General features: G+C 44.6%; 1 protein-coding gene across 3 annotated transcripts in view; it reads left to right on the top strand.

Moving 5' to 3' along the window:
- KICS2 (KICSTOR subunit 2) overlaps window positions 1-23,149 on the top strand; it is an 82,824-nt gene that overhangs the window by 17,278 nt on the left and 42,397 nt on the right. The window contains exon 3 of one of the 3 annotated variants that reach the window (XM_002711309.6): window positions 3,163-5,389. The exons of the other annotated variants lie outside the window; for them this stretch is intronic. Coding sequence (XP_002711355.1) covers window positions 3,163-3,979 — 817 coding nt within the window. The 3' untranslated portion in view covers window positions 3,980-5,389. Of the gene's footprint in view, window positions 1-3,162; window positions 5,390-23,149 lie in introns of those variants that run through there. 3 annotated transcript variants of the gene reach the window in all.

The following is a 23,149-nucleotide window of genomic DNA, read 5'->3' as shown; positions in this document are numbered from 1 at the left end:
ATCCTCATGGTACAGGTTAGGCTGTTGCCTATGACGCCAGTAAGCCATATGCACATCAGTTCGAGTCCCAGCTGCTCTACTTCCTATCCAGCTACCTGCTAATGTGCCTGGGACAACAGCAGAAGATGGCCCCACTACTTGGACCACCCATGTGGGAGACCTGGATGTTCCAGGCGCCTGGTCCACGTGCAGACATTTGGGGAGTGAACTAGTGGAGAGAAGGTCTCTCTTTCTCTCTTTCTCTGTCACTCTGGCTTTCAAGTATATGAAATAAATCGTTAAGTAAATGGGCTCAGGCCTGTAAATCATCTCTCACAGTGGCTGGATCATAACATTTGCCTGAAGCATAAGATATGCTCAGTAAATGCAAATTCTTCCCTTCACCTTTAGATATTTGTTTATTTATTTAATTTGAAAGAAAAAGAGAGACCTTCCATCCACTGATTGACTCTCCAGATGCTCACAAGAGGGATTGAGCCAGGCCAAAGCAAGAGACCCAGACCTCCATCCAGGTCTCCATTGAGGTCTTCATGTGGTTGGCAGAACTCAAGTACTTCAGTCAACATTTGTTGCCTCTGGGAACGTGCATTGAATGAGACCATTTGCTAAGGTGATTGCTACAACCTCTGTAAGTACTTTGGATCTTTAGGAAGAGTGTAAAGATCAGATAGACAGAGGCTTCCTGAGAAGAGACATGCACCAGGCGGACAGACACTGTCACACTGGGTGTTTCTCATGGCAGAAGGAACTGCCCTTAGTCATTCTGTGTCACTGTCACAGATGTCTGTTTAGATCACATACAACAGACAGAATCAGTGAGGCAAAGACTGGATTCATAGTGGATCACCACATTTACCCTATTCTGATTTATGCCATATGTTCTAGAAATGCAGCAGTGAAGGGAAAAGCCAGCTGTTACTTCCATTAGGAGAAGAAGCTGGGGTGATAGTATATCCCAATTTCCCTGGCAAATTATTTGGTCAGGTTAGTCAGTTGCAAAACAGGTACTAAGAAACTGGAGGATAAAGCGAGGGGGCATGACCTGATCTGGGAGAGAACAGAAGAAACTTTTCTGAGGAATCAGGAGGAAGTTTTACTGAAAGAGGGTCGAGCTCTCACTGGCCTCGGGGTCTTTGCACTTGGCCTTCCTTACCTCTTCCTGGAAGAGCACATGGCCCCATCTCTTGCACCCTCACCTCTTGTGAAGTAGCACAGCGTTCACATGGTAATAATTTGTGATTCGTAAAAATTAATTTAGTGAGTAGTAATCTGGTTAAAACATATCAAGAGTACATTGTGCATGGTAAAGATAAATATGAAATAAAACTGATTTATGTTTGTGTATATGTAATTGTTCACAATCTAAGTTGTATTTCTTTTTTATGTTTTTAAAGATTTATTTATTTATTTGAAAGGCAGAGAGTTACAGAGAGGCAGAGACAGAAAAAGAGAGAGAGAGAGAGGTCTTCTATCTGCTGGTTCACTGTTCAAATGGATTCAACGGCTGGAGCTGCACTGATCCTAAGCCAGGAGCTTCTTCCAGGTCTCCCACAGGGGTGTAGGAGCCCAAGCACTTGGGCCATCTTCCACTGCTTTCCCAGGCCATAGCAGAGAGCTGGATTGGAAGTGGAGCAGCCGGGACTCAAACCTGCACCCATATGGGATGCTGGCACTGCAGGCAGCAGCTTTACCAGCTATGCCCCATGGCACCGGCCCTGATGACCTTGGTTCCTTGTCTCACATGGAAGAAGATTTTCCAAGTGGACAGGCAGAGACATTTAAAAGCAAGATTTATTTATTTAATTTTTAACTTTTATTTGACGAATATAAATTTCCAAAGTACAGTTAATGGATTACAGTGGCTTCCCCCCCATAACTTCCCTCCCACCCGCAACCCTCCCCTCTCCCGCTCCCTCTCCCATTCCATTCACATCAAGATTCATTTTTAATTATCTTTATATACAGAAGATCAATTTAGCAAAGTAAAGCTTTCAACAGTTTGTACCCACACAGAAATACAAAGTGTAACATACTGTTTGAGTACTAGTTATAGCATTAAATCACAATGTACAGCACATTAAGGACAGAGATCCTACATGAGGAGTAAGTGCACAGTGACTCTTGTTGACTTAACAAATTGACACTGTTGTTTATGGCATCAGTAATCACCCTAGGCTCTAGTCATGAGTTTAAAAGCAAGATTTATTAAGGTCAGAGACCTCCAGCAGAGCCACAGGGAGAGGGGCTGCAAGAGAAGAAGCACCCTGAATTGCATTTCTCACTGTGGGTTATGGACAAATAGTTTTAACATCATTTTGTGGAGGACAAGTAGAAATGAAACTGCAATGCTGTTTTGATGTCTTCATAATGTCAGTTGTGTTTTCAATTATGTATTTAATATACAAAGAAAAGGAAAAGGAAAGGAATGTAACTTACGTTGAGAAGGGCCTTGAAGGTCTTTTATGGATTGGAGGTTGTATCTGAAGATAAAAGGAAAGTGAGTGAAGTGTTAGATGTTTCTTACTTGGCCATCGTTTTATTTTCAGCACAACAAAATAGTAAAATATGAAGGGAATTTGGGAACTAGGATTAAATAAGGACTGTCTGATAAAGCTATATTCCTTCAATAAATATTTATTGATTATGTGCTATGTTTCAGATTTGCATTTATAGCCTTATTGTTCCCTGCAAAAATAGGTTTAACACCTTTTGGAATGTACTGTGGGTGGTAAATAGTTTATGCTATGTACACATTTAATCCATGTTTAAGTGACTTCTGTTTTTAACTTTGGCTTCTTTAGGACAATACCCTGAAAAGAGGATGCCTTGTTTTGATGATAGGGCTGCTCCTACAATTACCACAATGATCACTTAAGAAAGGATTATAGTTATTTTAATTTCTCTGTATTTGAAAAGAAGGTAGCTACTGCTCTCATCTGGAGCAAAGAAATCAAAACAACCAGCAGGCTGTTTCCATAGGAGAATGTGATGTTGATATAATTCTGAAATGGTGAAATTATATCAGAATTTTTAAAAAGCCAACATGGACTTCTCCATCCCTGCTTCCCCTGCCCTAGAATGTAACTTTGCCTGGCCCCATTGTTTCCTTTCAACCGGCAATACCACCCCTCCTGATTGCTGCCAATCTCCATCCCACTTCAGGTTTCACCACCCGATCCTCAGTCCGTTGGAGAGCAGCTTTCAGCTGGAGGTCGATGTCCTGAGCCATCTGCTGAAGGCCCAGGCCCAGGTCTCGGAGTGGAAGTTCCTCCCGTCTCTCGTTAATCTCCACAGCGCTCACACCAAGCTGCAGACCTGGGGCCAGATCTTTGAAAAACAGCGGGAGACCAAGAAGCATCTGTTCGGAGGGCAGTCTCAGAAGGCAGTTCAGCCCCCACACCTCTTCCTCTGGCTGATGAAACTCAAAAACATGCTGCTGGCCAAGTTTAGCTTTTACTTCCACGAGGCGCTGAGCCGGCAAACGACTGCTTCAGAAATGAAAACGTTGACTGCCAAAGCCAACCCCGACCTCTTTGGAAAGATTTCCAGCTTCATCAGGAAATATGACGCTGCCAATGTGTCCTTAATTTTTGACAACCGAGGTTCCGAGAGCTTTCAGGGTCATGGCTATCACCACCCCCACTCGTACAGAGAGGCCCCGAAGGGTGTGGACCAGTATCCAGCTGTGGTGTCTCTGCCCAGTGATAGGCCGGTCATGCACTGGCCCAATGTCATCATGATCATGACTGACCGCACGGCCGACCTGAACAGCCTGGAGAAAGTGGTCCACTTCTACGATGACAAAGTTCAGAGCACCTACTTCCTAACCCGCCCAGAGCCTCACTTCACCATCGTCGTCATTTTTGAGTCAAAGAAATCTGAGAGAGACTCCCACTTTATTTCCTTCCTCAATGAACTCTCACTTGCCCTTAAGAACCCCAAAGTTTTTGCCAGTTTGAAGCCTGGATCCAAAGGATGACAGTGGTTTTGTGTGAGAGGTTTTTCAAGACTGTGATTTTGTTCTTAATTGCTCTAATGATCTGCAGTGGCCTGTGATTAGGGTTTATATCCCTTCATGCTTCTCTCAGAGCTAAATTAAAGACAAAGCCTCCCTAATTGTGTTGCACACTTTTGAATTAAGTATCCAAAGAGTAATCTAGGAAGTGACCACAGGCTACTGTGCATCTCCCATGGTACTGCAGCATAGCTTCAGTATTTTCTCCTGTTTTCCTGTAATATATGTCTATTACGTATTTATTGAGCTTTGCTTTTTCTTTCCAGATATTTTTAATTGTTCTAAACATTGTGTTTTAGTGCAATTTGAAGCACCTTCTCTCCCTTCTTCTTGGAATAATAATTGGGATCAGATATTAAATGGCCTTTTTCGGATGAAAGACTACATGTTTGTTATCTCAGATTAGTACGTCAATATGGAATTACTAGTTTTATGATTCTGACCTACGTGTTAATATTGGTGATGCTCAAACAGGGTCCTGGTAAGGAAGTCCTTTGAGCTACAAAAATGGAAGGTGAATCAGATCAGTAGCATAAGACCTACACGGGTGACTGCACACCTGACTGCGTTTGTTTTTACCCGTATGGAGTTTGGATTTTTCGTTGTTTTAAAGTCAGCATAAGCCATCGTATGCATTTTCTTCTGTCCTCAGCATACTGCCTGCGTGGCTTTGTGTTGATCAGTTTTCTGCTGAAATGTATGTTCATGTTTGCCTCCTCTCCCTCCCTGGTTATTTTAGGCTCGGAAACTGTGCAGTCTTGGTTTTTCAGCCACTTTGAGATTCTCGTGCAATGAAACCTACTTTTACAAAAGCAAAATGAAGGGCTTGATAAAAATCAATGTGTGCATTCAGAAGACCTCTTCATAGCTGAGAAATCAACTGAGTGCTTAAGCACACCTGAACGTGGGTTTCCTGCCTGCCTCCCTTGCGTTAGGTTTAGAAGCAGTGCTGCATTTGGTACATGCTGCCTCAGCGCCTTCCTTCAGCAGGAGCTAATGGGGACGTAGGGGGATCAGAGAAGGCATAATGGGCTGTGGAGACGTTACTTCTGTGTTACTGATTCAGAATAAAGAAGCCAGAGAGAGTAATTGGGTTGTTACTCCTTGACAGTTCCTTCATAGCTTGTATGAAATGTAACGGTCAGATCAGTCTTGTGTCTCATGATTGTACAGAGCACTGTTTCACTGGGCGTCCACAGCAGGCGTGCCAGTGACGCTAGAAGAGCCCAGACTGCCCTGCCTGTCCGTCGGGACTGCCTGGTAGAGGAACCCATCGGCCTGCTTTCTGGGGGAACATGTGTATTTCTGTCCATCTGTCCCTTCTTTCATCCCTCCTTTTCTGTTTTTCAATAAAGGTCATATGATTTGTAAAAAGCCCGTTTTTTTTTTTTTTTTCCTAAATAGAAAGTAGCAATTTACATTTTATTCATTCAGGTTCTGTAAAAATCTGAAGAGATTTTACAACATTGACCTTACATAAGCAAATTGAAGACAATTGGAACTAAAAAGTCAAATTACTTTTCCTTTTGTGTTTTGCAAAAAGAAAAAAAATGAAGAGTATTCTTAGATTGCATATATTTTTTCCTAGATAAAACCACCAGTAGCATTAATGATAAGGTCCCCCATGGGCCTTAAAGAACTTATGCTTCAGTGGAACGCAGCGAGGGTATAAATAAAACATATCTGCAGTATCTAAGTAAGCAAATAGGCACATGTTCAAATTGTGTATTTATTTTTAAACATTTTAATCATAAAAGGAATTTACAAAGAACAGAACACATGTGAATATTAAATCTAAACATATTCATAAATCACTATGCAGCTGTCAGAGTATACTGGAGAAGTTCTTAAATATTCAATATTGATACTTTAATCCTAAACTCTTCAATGAAGTTTTCTAGTTATAAAAATACTCCATATTTTGTTAAAACAAAAAATAGATTTTTACTCTTAAGATTTATCCTCTAAGTACAAGAATGATACAATCTGTAATGTCTCTGTTTGGCTCATTGGAAGAGTAAATCTGCATATTTTCTGCAGAATGCTTACTTTGAAATTTATTTCTAAACCACAAGTTGATAAATTTTTATGGGTAGCTGGAAACATGGTCAACATAGCCCGCCAAGGAGGCCGGAAAGGAGTGTTTCATATTAGGATGAGCTTTTCCAACTTTGTCCTCTGTTGGGTCCAGTCTGATAATCTGACTGTGTCATTTTAGGGAGTGTGTGAAAATAAAACCTGATTCTTAACTGAGGAGCCAATGCCCTTTATAAAATTCCTTTTGTGCTTTTGGACATGTTGGGAGAAAGTCACTTGCAGGAAAGAATCGTTGGTGCTGCTGTCCCAGTGGGCGGTGTTTAACACACATCCACCCTTTGGACCGGGCTGCAGACCTGCAGTTTTGTTCCCTTGGCAAGTCAGCCTCTGAGCTCAACTTCTCTGTCTGTGAACTGGGAATGCCCAGAAAACGTGGGGTGCCTTTTTCAAAGGATAGCAGAAGGCTGGAATGAGATCACGCCCTTGAAAAGGGCTTTGCAGACCTACTGAAGTTTGAAAGCTATGCAAAGATGGGCCACCCTTCCCTTAAACGCCTCCTGTTCTCTCCAAGTCCGTGGCAAACCTGTGCTTAGTCATTAAGTTTGATGACTACTCAACAAACCGGGACAGAAGAGGAGACAGATAAATGCCTAACCAACACACACCCCCTCTCCCTATTTTAGAATCTTTGTGGTTCTTTGTTCCAGAGGTTTCACGGTTACTTGGTAGTATCATCTCAGTCCTTCCATATTACTGAATTTTGGAGTTAACATCTCCCACTATGACTGTGGGCATGTGTCTTTCTTCCTTTGTTAGTTTTTCCACCCTGTTCTGTGGAGCCCTTTTATGAGGCCTAAATTTCTATTTTTTGCTGTCTTTCCATGTATTCACTCATCACAGTAAAATTTCCTGCTTTATCTCTAAGAGTCTGCTTGGAAGTCCATTTTGCCTCTACTTGGCCATGGCCGTGCTAGCTTGCTGAGCTTATGTTTGCTTACAATGTCTTTTTCCATTTTCTCACTTTACCCCTCCTTGTACCTTTGTATTTAAAGTGTCTGCAGTAAGAACTGAAAAGGGATTGAAAGGGCGACCGTCTCAGCCTTTTGATTGGAGTGTTTAGCTCATTTCTCGTAGGTTTTACAGCAGGATTTTGATGACTGTGTCCTTGAACTTTCACTTAACATGGTTTTTGCTTTTTTTCCTCCTTTCATACTGGGAGTTAGAGCAAGAGGCTTCATCAGATTCAGTATTTCTTTTGGTAATGCAGTACTGTGTTTCTTATTAGAAGGCAGCTAGTATCTGGCATTGCCTACATAGGTTATATCATTATAGGTTACAAAATGGTGAAATCCTAATTATCGCTTTGTCATTTGTGGGCCCAGAACAACACACCTGTGATGAGAAACGTACCCTTCAACTACTTGATGCATATAGGAATGATGGGGTAAATCCTTGATGCTTTTGCCTCTTTAAAGCCTGTTTTTAAAGAAGTGTGTATCCGTTTGTAAGGATTTCTGCCTCTTGGGTTAACTTTGAAGCAAAGCAGCCATTTCGCCCCCTTACCACAGGATACTTTTCTGTAAATGTTATGACCTTCCCTCATTTCTTCCTCCTCACAGTTTCTCTCTCTCTCTCTTTCTCTCTCTCTCTCATTAAAGATTTTTATTTATTTGAGGGGTAGAGTTACAGACAGAGGGAGAGACAGGCAGGTCTTCCATCTGCTGGTTCATTCCCCAGATGGTGGCAAAGGCCAGAGCTGACCCCTATCCAAAGCCAGGATCTTCTTCTGGGTCTCCCACGCAGGTGCAGGGCCCATCTTCTACTGCTTTCCCAGGCCACAGCAGAGAGCTGGAGTTTCTCTTACTGTTTCCTCTTCCTTCCTCCAACCGCTCCCCGCATTTCCTTTCTTTCCCTCCCGTCTTTTCGTTCCTGGTATCTTCCTCACCAGTTCCACTTTAGTCATTCCTCATGCCTCTGTCCAGAAGACCCCAGTGGTTCTGACCGAGTTTTGAAAAGCAGCATCATTTTAGTAGCTTTTACAACCAGGTGGTCTTTTTCACGTAGTAAGGAAGGAATACATTCAGGGGAACAATTTGATGTTACACTTGGGAACTAGCCACTTTGTGAACATACAGAACTGTTGTGGATTAGACAAGGCTGGGCTCCTAAAACTCATACAGACTTTTGGACCCCACACAGTGGATTAGTGTTGACAGTGGATTAGGATGCAGGGGTCTGCAGCGGGCCTTTGGGAAGTGCCTGGATTGATTAGGTTGCTAGGGTGGAGCCCCGTGGGCAGATCGAGCTGGCTCTATAGAGACTTCCCAGAGTGCAGAGGAAGCGAGTTTCCCAGGTCTCTCCTTCCTGGCTCACCATTGGCTGGGGTCCCCAGAGGCCGGACTGCTGAGGTTGCCCTGTCTTGAACTGTGAACCACCAAACCGTAAGTCAAACCTTTTCCGAGAAGCCCCGGTCGGCTTTTGTTGAAAGCAACAAAAAGCTAACTAACAGAAATGACCCTCAACTAACTACAGCCAGGCAGAACTGTATGTATGAAAGAGACCATTTGGCTGAAAAACGTACTTTGAAACTAAAATGTTTGCAAGTACATTTTTATTATGTAACTTATTAAGCAAAAGATCACTTGTAATTTATTCTAATTAGGGAGTGTATGAAAGCATTAAATTAGCTTCTGATTTCTTTAAGTAAAAGTATAAAAAAATAGCTTTTATTTCTTCTTCTTCCTGAGGGGAAAAAGTGCCGCCAGAACTCCAAGAAAGCCCTGTAGGTAGAAGTTAATTTGGCAATCCCCACTCTACTTTTCTACCAGGTTCCTATTACTAATGCAATTATCCCATGGCCGTTTGCCTGAATTATTCTAAACTGCTTCTCCATAGGAGAGGAGTCAGAAGAAAGGGACCTGATGTGTGCTTCTGGCTTTGGAGATTCTTATGTAAATCCATAAGGCTTCCTTAATGCACTGTGTCTGGACTTGTCTGCAGGTTTCTTCGATCTGCTTTCGATGACCACGTCTGTTTCTAGGGTGCTTTAAGACCATGTGGAATGAGTAAAATTTCGACACTTGAGATGGAGAGAGGCGAAGGGGTTTGCTTTCTGTGGCCCCCTTCTGATGTGGGGAGGCTACTGCACCGTGTAGTGTGTTCTGCTTAGCTGTGCAGTGGCAATCGCAGGGAAATGGAGAGTGCCACTTGACATCGTCCTAGGAGACTTTGGGACTTCAGCTAACTTTATCCCCAGTGTTGTGTCTGAGCCAGTGCAAACAGAGGAGCACCACACATTGATAAAATTTGAGGGTCCTTTATTGCCAGGCGGTGGAGAGCGGGCTCATGCCCTAAAGAACTCTTGACCCCCAAGTTCAAAGCAATGAGGTTTATAAAAGCAAAAGCCACAAGGAGAGGGGTGGGTATCCATGGTTAATAGAGTCAAGCTGACGTAAAGCATATGGGACACTGATATCAGTTACCATGTTGATAATACCAACTATAGTCTTGACGTTATTCCAAGTGTCAACCTAAATCCTATGTGGGATGCAGACAAATTAGAATCCTAACATGAATCCAGGTGCATCCTATCTGTTTGAAGATTGAACAATCATGCTAAGGAGTTTCTATGCTCTACCAAGTGGGATGCAGTGTGCTGTTATTGTGTTAAGTTTTAGACCATAGTTAGTTTCAGACCATAGTCTCACGATGTGTGTGTGTGTAGATGCTTTCCCAAGAATGGCGTCTATGGGCCGGCACCGCGGCTCAATAGGCTAATCCTCCACCTAGCGGCGCCGGCACATCGGGTTCTAGTCCCGGTCGGGGCACCGGATTCTGTCCCAGTTGCCCCTCTTCCAGTCCAGCTCTCTACTGTGGCCCAGGAGTGCAGTGGAGGATGGCCCAAGTGCTTGGGCCCTGCACCCCATGGGAGACCAGGATAAGTACCTGGCTCCTAACTCCTGCCTTCGGATAGGTGCCGTGCACCGGCCGCAGCACGCTGGCCGCGGTGGCCATTGGAGGGTGAACCAACGGCAAAAGGAAGACCTTTCTCTCTCTCTCACTGTCCACTCTGCCTGTTTAAAAAAAAAAATGGAGTCTATGGTGATCTAAAATGGAGTCCCTACTGTCAAGGTGCCCCTTCACTAGGGGGTGAATTTTACACTTGTTGCTCTTAGAAACTTTAGCATAAATATAGACTCCAGGTAAATCTGAAAATCTGATGCCTGATTTGTCTGGGATTTATGACTCACGTGAATGACTTCCTAGGTTAGGTCTAGTTTCATTTCAAGTTTAATGTGACAAGATATGGCAGTGCAGGATACTCCTCACCCCACAGGGAAGGTCTCTGTCTCTCCATTTAGGCCAGTGTTGGAGCAGAAGCAGGTAGAGGACACCCATGACTTTATAGTATTCAACTTAACAACTGTTAAACATCAATCATACTAAGGGTGGTGATGTTATAGTCAACCAAGAACAACATGGTGCCTGCTTGGTTGGTGCTTCTAATGGGGAGAGCTGGATCCAAGCAGCCAGGAGCTGAGAGTGCTCCTCTAACCAATAAGGTAATGAATAGTCTTCAGACTGGTTTTGCTTGCATTCTTCCTTCCAAATTTCAGAAAAATTATGATATTCTGATGAATTTTTTAAAAAGAAAAAAATCATCATTAACATTATTTTCAAATAGCCTCAAAGGATGTATTTGAGTATGTATTGTAAATATTGATGTTTAAAATGAAAATGTTAATTGCTCTTTTAAATGTATCCAATAAAATCTTGGTATAATAGGGACTTGGTAGCTACCATTTGCCATATTTACAAATGCCTTAATGAGCTCTGTAACAGTTGGAGATATTTTGAATGAATTCTTTTGCTTCTTGAATTCCATTTTACTGATTTCAGTTTTATACTATGATGATTTTTTGTTTGAAAATTTTATTGATCTCACCACTACCTACTTCTCAGCATATTATATACAAGGATATTTCAAGAAAAAATGATGGAAAATTGAACTAGGAAACGTTTATTTTGGTGCAAAGCAATTTGAAATCCATGCATATGATGGTCTTTTAAAAGTTGATGAAAAGTATGTATTATGAAAAAGCCATGCATGGATTTCAAAATAGTTTGCACCAAATTTTATCTTTTAATTGAATTTTCCACAAACTTTTTTGAAGTGCCTTCATTTATAGGTATGTGTATATATGTATGTAGATAAAGGTTCTTTGTCTTACTGTAGGCATTAAGAGTTTAATGATCAAATGACATATATTAAAAATGTTAATAAATACCAAACAAAAAGTTGCATTTAATTTGAAAAGCATCTTTCAATGAAATCAATATCTGTAGTGATTATGGTGACTTGGTTAAAAAAATTGTCTAAATGCCCCTTACACACTACCCACCCCATATTGAGAACTGTGAAGAGTGTGCGATTTTACCTTACTTGTTGGCTAACGAGGTAGCCTGCCACAGTTTCATAAATGCTGGCAGAAGACATAAGACAGTTATTACAGCAATTGCAGTAACTGGAACATCACCGTATTTGCATTGGTTTTCCGAGCTCTGGTTCCTAGGGGACCCATGTGGATGGTCCCAGATGGATGCTTGCTCATCACAGTGAGTTATATTTCAGGAGATGCATTCTGATTTTAGGAATCCAAAGTATTTGGTGGTCAGTGAGCTGCCTTCCACTTGGCTCTGGGGGAATCATTATTGCTTTAGACAGGAAGCATATTAGTTTCCTAGGGCTATGTTTTCCATATGTCTACTTAGCTTCTGGTGGTTTGCTGAAAGTCTTTGACCTTGTCTCAAAGTTGCAAAACTCTAATCTCTGCCTTCACCATCACATGGCATTCTCTGTGTCTTTGTGCTTACTTGGCTGTCTTCCTAGAAGGATACCAGTCATAGGAACGAAGGGCCATCCTACTCCAGTATGAGCTCATCTTAATATGACATCTGTAACAACACTATTTCCAAATGAAGTCATACTCTGGGGTCCTACAGTTAGTAATGGGGCATATTTTTGTGGGGGTAGGAGAAGCAATTCAACTCATAATAGTGAACTTGAATGTTCTTTGCTGTAGAGGGACATAAAATCTCTAAATGGAAAACCCTGTCTTCCCAGGATGCTCTCTAAACACACATCACTGATAGTCTGGAACTAAGGGTAGTCACTGGCTCATTCTCAAGACCTGCACAAACATTGAAAACCCATGGAAAAATGTCTTCTAATGTACCATAGTTAACATGGGTGAGATCCATATTTGTTTTTAGCTTGAGAAAAGGGCAGTTTTTTTTTTTTTCAGAGTTATTTGTTGCGGGGGTGGGTGGAGGGAGAACATCATCTGTTGGTTCACGCCCCAAATGGCTGCAATGGCTGGGGCTGGGCCAGGCTAAAGCCAGGAGTCTGGAGCTTCAAGTAGGTCTCCATATGGGTGCAAGGGCCCAAGGACTTGGGTTATCATCTTCTGCTTTTCTAGCACATTAGCAGGTAGCTGGATTAGAAGTAGAGCAGTCAAGATGTGGACCAGCACCCACATGGGATGCTAGCATTGTAGGCAGCAGCTTACCCTGCCACACAATACTGGCCCAGAGACAAGCAGTTATTGAAGGAGAAGGCACAAGGTGGGCATTGTGATGCAGCAGGTTAAGCTGTTACTTGGAATGCCAGCATCCCGTATCAGAGTGCTGGTTCAAATACTGGCCTCTCTCTTTCCAATCCAGCATCCTGCTTTTGTAACCTGGGAGGCAACAGATGATGGCTCAAGTGTGTAGGCCCCTGCCACCCATGGGGGGAGACATGGATGGAATTCATGAACCCTGGCTTTAGCCTGGCTCAGCTTTGGCTGTTGGTGACCATTTGGGACGTAAACCAGCAGATGGACAATCTGCCCTACTCCCTTCCCCTCCTCTTAACTCTCTCCCTCCCCTTCTGTCACTCTGCCTTTCAAATTAATTGGTTAATTGTTTTTAGAGAAAACTAAGGACGGTACAAAGAAAAAGCTGAGGCTTCTGCAAGTACCTTCACAGATTGACTTCAGGAAGAGTTAATGCGGAAGTTGAGGACTGAAAACTGATTTCCACAAAATAAGCCCCAGTCTCATGTCTGTTGGAAACTATTCCCGTGCCCCAGGTAGAAGGATCCCAGCGTGAAGTGCACTACAGCAAGGAGCCTGGAGCTGTGTCTGGGCTGCTGGTCTCTGGGAGTTGCCACATCCAGCACAGCCTTGAGGTATTCTTGGGGTTGGGATGCCTCCTGTTACATTCTCCTGAGCTTTCCATGTTGCAGCTGGGTAGAGCGGCATCATCAGAGGCGGCATCATCAGAGAGTTAAAAGAACGGTCTCTGCCGCTGCGGGGGCAGAAGCGAGAGGGAACGGGGTCCAGAACAGCAGGGTGAGGGTGCTGGGGAGTGGCGAACAGTGACTATGTACAGAGAGCATTGGTCGGCTAGGGGGCAGACGAAGGGCTGAGGCCACAGATCACTGGGGTGGGACCCTGATCTCCAGAAACAAAAGAGGGGTTTGGGATTTATGCAAGCCAGCAGGACAGGGAGTTGAGGTTTTCTTTGCGACCTCCTTTTGCACTCCCATTGGCAAGGTCTGCATGTGCCAGTTCAACTTTTTGACCAAAGCGTATGTGGCTAGATTCACATAATTCCATCGTTAGCATTTAGTACAGACATAATGACTTACTGGCACATTTTCTTCAATTTTTCTCCAATAATGTGGCCAGTTTCTGTGACACGTGATTGTGACCATCTGCTCTAGCAAGCACAGTCGTCCTTGGAGAGCTGGAGAAAGGGCTTCTTTAAGTATTTTTTCATGTTGTTTTTAGTTTGGACCAAATCTCCAGGAGCAACAATGTTAAATGTTATCAAACCTGAGCATGTCCAGCCTGGCTTGCTGTTTGAGGGATACATGGTATTGAGGAAAGGAAGAGAAATTTTTTGTCTATGTCCTCAGGAAATTAACTCCCAAGGAACTGGGAGACCTGACAGCCACTGAAGGGATACCTGGCTTAAAAACAAGCACACGCTGGTCAACCCTCAACTACCTGTAAGCAAGAAGCGTAATAACCTTGAAAAAACACCAATCACTTGACTGCTGAAAAAGAAAAATTCTTCCTATGGAAAGTCCGACATGTTTGGAAGAAATACTCAGAGAAGATACTAAGAGTGGAATTGCTCGGATCACCTCCTGGAGGGAGAATGGGCTGAGACAGGCAGGTGTCTTGGATTTGATGGAGTGGAGCCAAGACAATGGGCTCTGCCTGGTGGATTAAATAAAAGCTCGCATCACTACAAAGCAGGGCACCTGTGCCTAGAGAGAGGCCTTTCAGGTGTTAGGGTGGAGTTGCAAGGCCCCTCTTGCCTCTCCCCCTAGGAAACTCCTAGCAACTACTTGAGTAGATTGTGGAATGGACAGGAAGGGCAAAGATCACAGAGGAGGGAGAAAGGACAACTGATAGGGAAGCTGTATGTTCCTCCTGTAGCTTAAGCTATAGGAGCTGGACAGGCACTTGGGTCATGGTTAAACTACCTGTTAGGAGGCCCACATCCCACACCAGGGTGCTGGATTTGACTCCCTGCTTCAGCTCCTGACTCCAACTTGGTGCTCATGCAGACCCCAGGAAGCAGCAGGCAGTGAACTCACAGGTGGGAGTGTGCTCTCTCAGGTAAGTATCCTTTCTTTCTTTTTATTTTTATTTTTATTTTTTGACAGGCAGAGTGGACAGTGAGAGAGAGACAGAGAGAAAGGTCTTCCTTGGCCATTGGTTCACCCTCCAATGGCCGCCGCGGCCAGCGCGCTGTGGCCGGCGCACCGCGCTGATCCGATGGCAGGAGCCAGGTGCTTCTCCTGGTCTCCCATGGGGTGCAGGGCCCAAGCACTTGGGCCATCCTCCACTGCACTCCCTGGCCACAGCAGAGAGCTGGCCTGGAAGAGGGGCAACCGGGACAGAATCCGGTGCCCCGACCGGGACTAGAACCTGGTGTGCAGGCTCCGCAAGGCGGAGGATTAGCCTAGTGAGCCGCGGCGCTGGCCAAGTATCCTTTCATTAATCAACAAACGTGTCTGCCGTTGAATTGTCTGCTCAAGGCTTGCTCACTCATCACTCACTCACCATCCGTATGCAGTGATTACTTGAGGAGCCCATGTTGTGGTACAGCCAGTTAAGCAGCCACCTGCAACTCTACCATCCCATATGGGTACTGGTTTGTGTCCCGTCTACTCCACTTCTGATCCAGCTCCCTGCTAGTGCACCTGGGAGGGCAGCAGAAGACGGCCCAGGTACTTGGGTCCCTGCCACCCACACGGGAGACAGATGAAGCTCCTGGCTTCGGCCTGGGGCATGTGAACCAGCTGATGGAAGATTGATTCTCTCTTTCTCTCCAACTCTGCCTTTCAAATAAATAAATCTTCAAATGAGAAAGAAGGGGGAAATGGAAAGAAAGCCTAAATGTTATCTGTCTTTGAAGTTTTAATGTGAAGATGAACCAAACAGATGGTGCTTTGCTGCAGTCTTCTTTAAGGAAGAGTACAGTGGGAGAGCATGAAGTACGCCTGTCTTTTCCCTTTAGATCTTATGCCAATATGAGGTGTAGAGTGGATGCAGGACGAGATAGAAAGAGAAGAGAAAGAGGGCATGTGCACTGTGGCATAACTGGTTGGACTGCCGCCTGCGATGCTCGCGTCCCATATGGGTTCTGGTTCTAGACCTGACTGCTGCACTTTTTTTTTTTTTATTTGACAGGTAGAGTTATAGACAGAGAGACAGAGATAAAGGTCCTCCTTCCATTGGTTAACTCCCCAAATGGCCGCTTTAGGCAGCGCTGTGCCTATCCAAAGCCAGGAGCCAGGTGCTTCTTCCTGGTCTCCCATGTGGGTGCAGGGGCCCAAGCACTTGGGCCATCCTCCACTGCACTCCCGGGCCACAGCAGAGAGCGAGCTGGACTGGAAGAGGGGCTACCAGGACTAGAACCCGGCGCCCATATGGGATGCCTGCGCTGCAGGCGGAGGATTAACCAAGTGAGCCATGGCGCCGGCAACGCTGCGCTTCAGATACAGTTTTCTACTAATGTGCCCGGTAAAACAGCAGACAATGGCCTAAGTGCTTGAGCCTCTGCATCCAGGTCAGAAGTTCCAGACTTCTGGCTTCAACCTGGCCAGCCCTGGTTGTTTTGACCATTTAGGGAATGAACCAGTAGATGGGAGAGATATTCTCTCTCACTCTCTTCCACCCACACTCCCGTTCTGCCTTTCAAATACATTTAAAAAGAAGATGAAAGGAAGAAAAACAAAGCAAGACAGTGGAGAGGGAGCAGTAGAGTGTTCTGTGCTGTTAGGGGTCAAAGGGCTCCTTCCTGTTCAGGCTGCTGCTGTGAACCTGGGAAGTGTGCAAGGCTCTTTGATTCCAGTTCTTGCCAGTTACCAACCATGGCAAGCATTGGGAGAAGCTGCTGTCTCCTCTTTGTGTATGTGAGAACCCATTTGATTCTAGCTCTCAGCTTATTCAGCTACAGTCATTGGCACCATGCTTATTAAGCTTCTGTGAATACCACTTTCCACACACAACCTAATAAAAGTAATTACTGTTAATGAAAACAGGTTTTATTTTTTTAAGAAAGCTTTTATTTAATGAATCCAAATTTCAGAGGTACAGCTCTAGGAATATAGTGGTTCTTCCCCCCATCCCTGCCCTCCCACCCCCACTCCTGTCCCACCTCCCACTCCCTCTACCATCCCATTCTTCATTAAGATTTGTTTTTAATTAACTTTATACACAGAAGATCAACTCTGTACTAAGTAAAGATTTCAACAGTTTGCACCCACACAGACACACAAGTATAAAGTATTGTTTGAAGACAAGTTTTACAGTTAATTCTCATAGTACAACTAAGGCTATTATTTCTAAGGCTATTATTTCCCTATTCCATTTTGTGGACACAGCTTTTCATTTGCTAATAGCTTAGTCTCCTCTGCTCATTCACTTCACAGACTGCACATTAAAAACATGTCTTAATTACCTGGGTTACTAAATGTTCAGTGAACTTCCACAGTGTCCTGTGTGAGTATATTTTAGAGTACATGGGAAGTTACACTAAAAGATTATTTTGGTATAAAAAACTTTTTGAAATTCATTTGTAGTTTTTTATAGTAGGCATTTTCCACAAAATTGAGGATTCATATGCATGGATTTCATATCATAATGTTGATGTTTCAGTATGATCTTATTTATTGAGTGATGGTGATAGGTTTTTGTTGAAATGTTTTAGGCCCCTTGGAGTCTGGACTCTTTAGAGAGACTCTTAAAAAAAGCAGGATAATTGGAACGTCTTAGCTTTGTCGGTCAACGCTGGGGATGAGAGTGACTTAGAACCACCAGCAGAGGGCGATCTTGAAACCAAACAGCTCCTCAGCTGCGGCCTCCTTTGCACCCTGGAGCACACGGCGGCAGTTGGTTTCTCGCCCCAGTGGGAAGATGAGCAGTGCAGGAGTGATTATAAAATGACCATTTTTAGTGTTTAAAGTTGGGGTTTAGATGACTGCTCTTGTGGAGGCAGGCATTCGAGCAAGGGTTGGCTCAAGAGATGAGTCACAGGCTCTGCTGTCATGGCCATTGAATGTTCCCCCAGACATTCCAAGGCCTGTCCTCATCTGCTGACTGAGTGGTGAGCTTCACTGAGTCAGAACCCTTGGCAGAAGGCGGGCGTCCCGCTGCTGCCGCCTGCCTCACGCTCTCCTCTGACACTCACTACCCCGTGCTCAGACTTCGCTGGCCTAGTGTTCAGGTTGAATAGAGAGTACTTGGTAATATTTTTGTGGGATAAAAGGGATTCACATACTCCTTGAGTGTATACCTTTCCCTAAATGTCCATGAAAACAAAATTTACTTGTATAATTTCAGAGGCTTATAGAACACCCCGCCTCCCAAGGGTCCATGGACCCTCCAGGATCAAAACCCTGGTGGAAGAAGACGAAGTCAACACTTATGTTGACACCTTAGTGTCCAGGAGATATGAGATATAAATTTTTTTCATTAGAGTTCTTTCATCAAGTTTCTGATTAACATGTAGGGATATAGTGCAATGTCCCTATACACATACATTGCATAAACTAATCAGACCGGGTGACAAGCCTTTCCATTTTTTTGTTTTGTTTTGTTTGATATTTATTTTAAGGCAGAGTTCGAGAGGCAGAGAGAGATCAATCAATCTTCCATCTGCTGGTTCACTCCTCAGATGGCTGCAGTGGCCTGAGCTATGCTGATTTGAAGCCAGGAGCCAGGAGCTTCTTCTGGGTCTCCCATGTGGGTTCAGGGGTCCAAGGCCTTGGGCCATCTTCTACTGCTTTCCCAGGCCATAGCAGAAAGCTGATTCGAAGTGGAGCAGCTGGGACTTGAACCTGCACCCATATGGGATGTCGGGACTGCATGCGGCAGCTTTACCCGCTATGCCACAGTGCCAGCCCCTCTATTCTCTCCTATGTGTTGGGAGCCTACTGGTCCTCTCCTACAGTTCTTCATACAGGATATGATAGGTTGTTGTGAACCATAGCTGCCTTGCTGTGCTGTGCAGCATTAGAGCCCGTTACTTTATCTGGCTGAGTTCTGTTGCCTGTTACCCAACCCCCCTCTCTCCCTGTCTCTGTCCCTTTCCAGCCTCTAGGAAGAACTATTCTTTTTAAATGCAACTCTACACTGTGTTACCACTTTCATATAAGTGATTGTAATGGGAAGGTTTTTTGTTTTTTTAAGATTTTAGTTATTTATTTGAGAGGCAGAGTTAGATAGTGAGAAGAAGAGACAGAAAGGTCTTCCATCTGTTGGTTCACTCCACAAATGGCTGCAATGGCTGGAGCTGCGCTGATCCAAAGCCAAGAGCCTCTTCCAGTCTCCCACACAGGTGCAGAGGCCCAAGGACTTGGGCCATCTTCTACTGCTTTCCCAGGCCATAGCAGAGAGCAGGATTGTAAGTGGAGCAGTCAAGACTAGAACCGGTGCCCATATGGGATGCCAGCACCGCAGGTGGAGGATTAACCTATTGCACCACCACACCGGCCCCAGGAACTATTCTAAGTTCAGTTGGACTATAATATGTCTTTAAAAGTTTTTTTAAAAAATCTTATTTGAAAGGCAGACAGATCTTCCTCTACTGTTCCACTCCCCAGTGCCACCAACAACTAGAACTCATCCAGGCTGAAGCCAGGAACTCAATCCAGGCCTCCTAATATGGGTGGTAGGGACCCAACCATTTGAGCCATGATCTGATGCCTTCCAGGGTCTGCTTTAGCAGGAGGCTGGAATGGCAAGTGGAGACAAGACTCGAACCCTGGCTCTCTGATATGGAACATAGGTGTCCCAAGCAGAGTCTAAGCTGCGTGCATCAACTGCCCACCCCTGAGTAGCTCTAGAAGGTTAGTGCCATGCCCTAAGCAAGTGCTGAATGTTTTCTTCTGGGCATCCTGGAGACCTGTAAGCACTTCGCTCCTCCTACTTGCTCCGCCTGTCGGCCTTAACTTTTCCTTGGAGTGACTTTTGTTCCAGTGACCCTCACTTCAAACTTGGGAGTCCTCTTGGATGCCACTGTCCGTCATGCCCACTGTAAAGTCCTTGGAGCAACTCTCATATTCAGCCTTTTCTTTCCCTTTCCGCCTTGCCCTCTTCTTATAACTTTGGGTTTTCATTAGTCAAGCCTTGTTAGAAATCTTGTCTCCTGCTAGGTCTCTGTCTTCTGTTTCTTTGTATTCCAAGCCATCCTTCCTACTTTTACCAGGTAAATTCTTTAAATAGTCTGATTTGATTGTATCAGTTCTGCTTTGCTGCTTGTCCTTAAAGTGCTGATTAAGTAGCTCCCCAGAGTCGGCTGAAAAAAACTTTTTATTCAATTGTGATGGTCAGGTTCATCGTTTTTTCTTTTTCTTTTCCCACTCGTATTGTTTCCTTGCTTTACCTCACATTCCAGACAAGATTGGAACATGTGCCCGGACCTGGATTTTCTCACCACCAAGGGCATCACAATATTTTTGTACCATGAGACCTCTTTGGCAGTCTGTGAGGCCTGTACTTTCTCAGTGTATTGTTGTTGTTGTTTTTTGGCAAAAAATTTTTAAATCCATGTGATTTTCTCATACTATGCATTTCCCTTAAATGTTTTTTGAATGTATAGCTATCTTTATTTTTCATAAATACAAACTTAGGAATATAGTGGTTCTTCCTACTCTACCCACCCTCTCACTCCCACTCTTCATCTTTACTCTACTAATCCCATTCTTATTTTTTACTAAGATTTATTTTAATTAAACACATACAATTAACACATATGATTAACTCTATACTAAGTAAAGAGTTCGACAAATTGGGGGGAAAACTGTTCCTCAACAGTTGAGATGATGGCTGTTCAATGTGATTCTCAAAGCGTCAATGTCACCTCTAGAGGTTGCCTTTTTGGTGCTGTATTAGTTATCACAGGGCAAGGAGAACATATGGTATTTGTCCCTTTGGGTCTGGCTTATTTCAGTAAGCATGATGTTTTCCAGTTTCATCCATTTTGTTGCAAACACTGAATTTTATTTTCTTTTTATTGCTGTGTAGTATTCCATAACATAGCCCATAATTTTTTTATCCAGTCTTCAGTTGATGGGCATTTGGGTTGATTTCATATCTTAGCTATTGTGAATTGTGCTGTGACAAACATGGGGATACGGATAACTATTTAATAATGCTGATTCTATTTTCCTTGGGTAAATTCCCAGGAGTGGGATGGCTGGGTCATATGGTAGGTCTATATTCAGATTTCCATCCTGTCTTCCACAGTGGCTGTACCAGTTTACATTCCCACCAACAGTGGATTCGGGTACCTCTTCCCCCACATCATTGCCAGCACTAGCTAAAACATTCAGTGTCAGTGGAGGGGTGTTCCCGGTTCTGTCTGTGGTTCACGGGTGTGTAAAGTATCCACCTACTGTAGCCCTCTCACTTCTTGATGGTGCTGGGTGGGTAGGAGAGTCCCATAGGTGGCGCTTCTCCTTTGTAGGGACAGTTCCCCTTCCCCTCCCGTTGCTGGGCAACTGGCTGGTGCAGCTTGCACAGAGCGGGAAGGAGTTCTTCTGAATTGTTGTGGCCCTTGCTCTTTTGGTGTGTGGGGGGGTGACACCTGTTACTGCTGGGTATGGGCACAGGAGGTGGGGGTGGAAGCTACCTCCCACTGGCTGCAGGACTGTTATAGCAGGGAAGGGGGCAAGGGAGAGAAACGTGTTGCCTTTTTTTTCCCCCCACCTCTGCTGTATTAGCGGGTTCACGTGGAACTTTAAAAGCAGTTCACCAAGCTCTCCCTCCTGCTGTATCAGCAGCACATGGGCCTGTGGATTGCCCTCTCACCTGGCTTGCTGGGGCAGGTGTCTTCGTCCCCAGATCCAAGCTTTTATTGTTTCTTTGTTGTGTATTTAGTCTTTTGGTGATGGTCTGTATTGCTTGTATTGCTTTTGCCATATTTTATGCTGGGGTTCACCAGTAGTTTTATCCTATGAGAGTATGCGTTCTCCCCTTTTTAAATATTAATTTTGCCCCACATGAGTTGGACTGTCCTGTTGCTAATCTGCCATCTTTGGACCTCACTTTGATTTTTGAACTATGTCTCTGTGGCTTGGTGGAGTGCAGCTCTTTCAGTGAATACCCAGAGGCGTGTGCTGGGTGTGGTCAGGGAGCTCTGCTCTGTGCTCCAGGGTGAGGGGGAGTGTCCAAGGTGACACCCAAGTTGGGCATGGTAAATCTCTTTTTTAAAAAATTTATTTTGTTTTATTTTATTTTTTATCAGAGGGGAGGTTTGTTCTGCTCTATTGGCATATTCTCACATTCGTCTCTCTGCAAAGGAGACCAATGCCTGGACACTGGCCCCAGTGGGTACAATTCTTATCCACGCTGCCACAAGAACCACACAAAGGACCCGGGCAGGCCTCAGTGTGAACTCGGATCCTGCAGCAGTGACCCTCACCAAGGAACTGTGGAGCCCTGGGCATGTGGAGCCGCACACAGTGACTGCCCAGAGCCCCCGCCACACTCTGCGCCCTCCCACGCAGCCACAATAGTTTCACAGTCCCGGCACACAAGGCTCCCACAGTCGCAAGCACCCAGCCCCCTGTCAGTTCTCCCAGCCAGACTCCAGTGTCTCTGCTCGCCTGGGTGCTGGGCACATGGACGTGAGTTGGCACAGCTCTAGGTGTGTCTAAAATGGCACCCGACTTCTCTCGGCTAGTTACAAGATGTGGGTGCCGAGTGGTCAGGGAGAGAGAAACGTGTTCCCTTTACTTTCTCTCTAGGTTGGCAGGTACATTGTCCCCCACAGCGCTCCAAGCTGGGCCCAAGCCAGGCTCTTCCCACAGCTGTATTGCCAGTGCCTTGGTCTGGCCTCACTCCAAAGCTGGTGCTAAGGCTTTTGGCTGCTGGGGTCCCAAGCTGTGTGCGTCTTCCCCCTCCATGTAGGTCCACGATGACCCCCCAGTGTGCATGGAGTTTGCTCTGCTGTTTTCTCCCTGAGCTGAGATTCCCCTTTTCACTTTTTCTAAAACTATCTTCCTCTAGACTAGAGTAGAAAGCTCCCTCCCTCTGCCACCATTTTGAACTTACCCCTCTAATTTTTTTTTCAGTGTTTTTAATCTGCAATGCTGATATATATAGAATTATAAAGAAAACCAATTACGCTGAACTACAGTTGTCAAAATATTTTAAAATCTGATATATATATATATTTAAATATTTATTTGAAAGAGTTACACAGAGAGAGGAGAGGCAGAGAGAGAGGTCTTTCATCCTCTGGTTCGCTCCCCAACTGGCCACAACGGCCAGAGCTGTGCCGATCCAGAGCCAGGAGCTTCTTCCAGGCCTCCCACATGGGTGCAGGGGCCCAAGGACTTGGGCCATCTTCCACTGCTTTCCCAGGCCATAGCAGAGAGCTGGATCAGAAGTGGAGCAGCCAGGTCTTGAACTGGTGCCCATATGGGATCTTGGAGCTTCAGGCCAGGGCATTAACCCACTGTGCCACAGCACCTGCCCCCAAATCTGATATATTTTTTATTAACACATTAAATAATGAGATCTGTTG

The sequence above is a fragment of the Oryctolagus cuniculus genome, chromosome 11 (genome assembly GCF_051225735.1).
Source record: "Oryctolagus cuniculus isolate XC-2025 breed Fujian yellow rabbit chromosome 11, ASM5122573v1, whole genome shotgun sequence".
Taxonomy (NCBI): Eukaryota; Metazoa; Chordata; class Mammalia; order Lagomorpha; family Leporidae; genus Oryctolagus; species Oryctolagus cuniculus.
The sequence above is the reverse complement of the archived record's forward strand: the minus strand, read 5'-3'. Positions and strand labels throughout refer to the sequence as shown.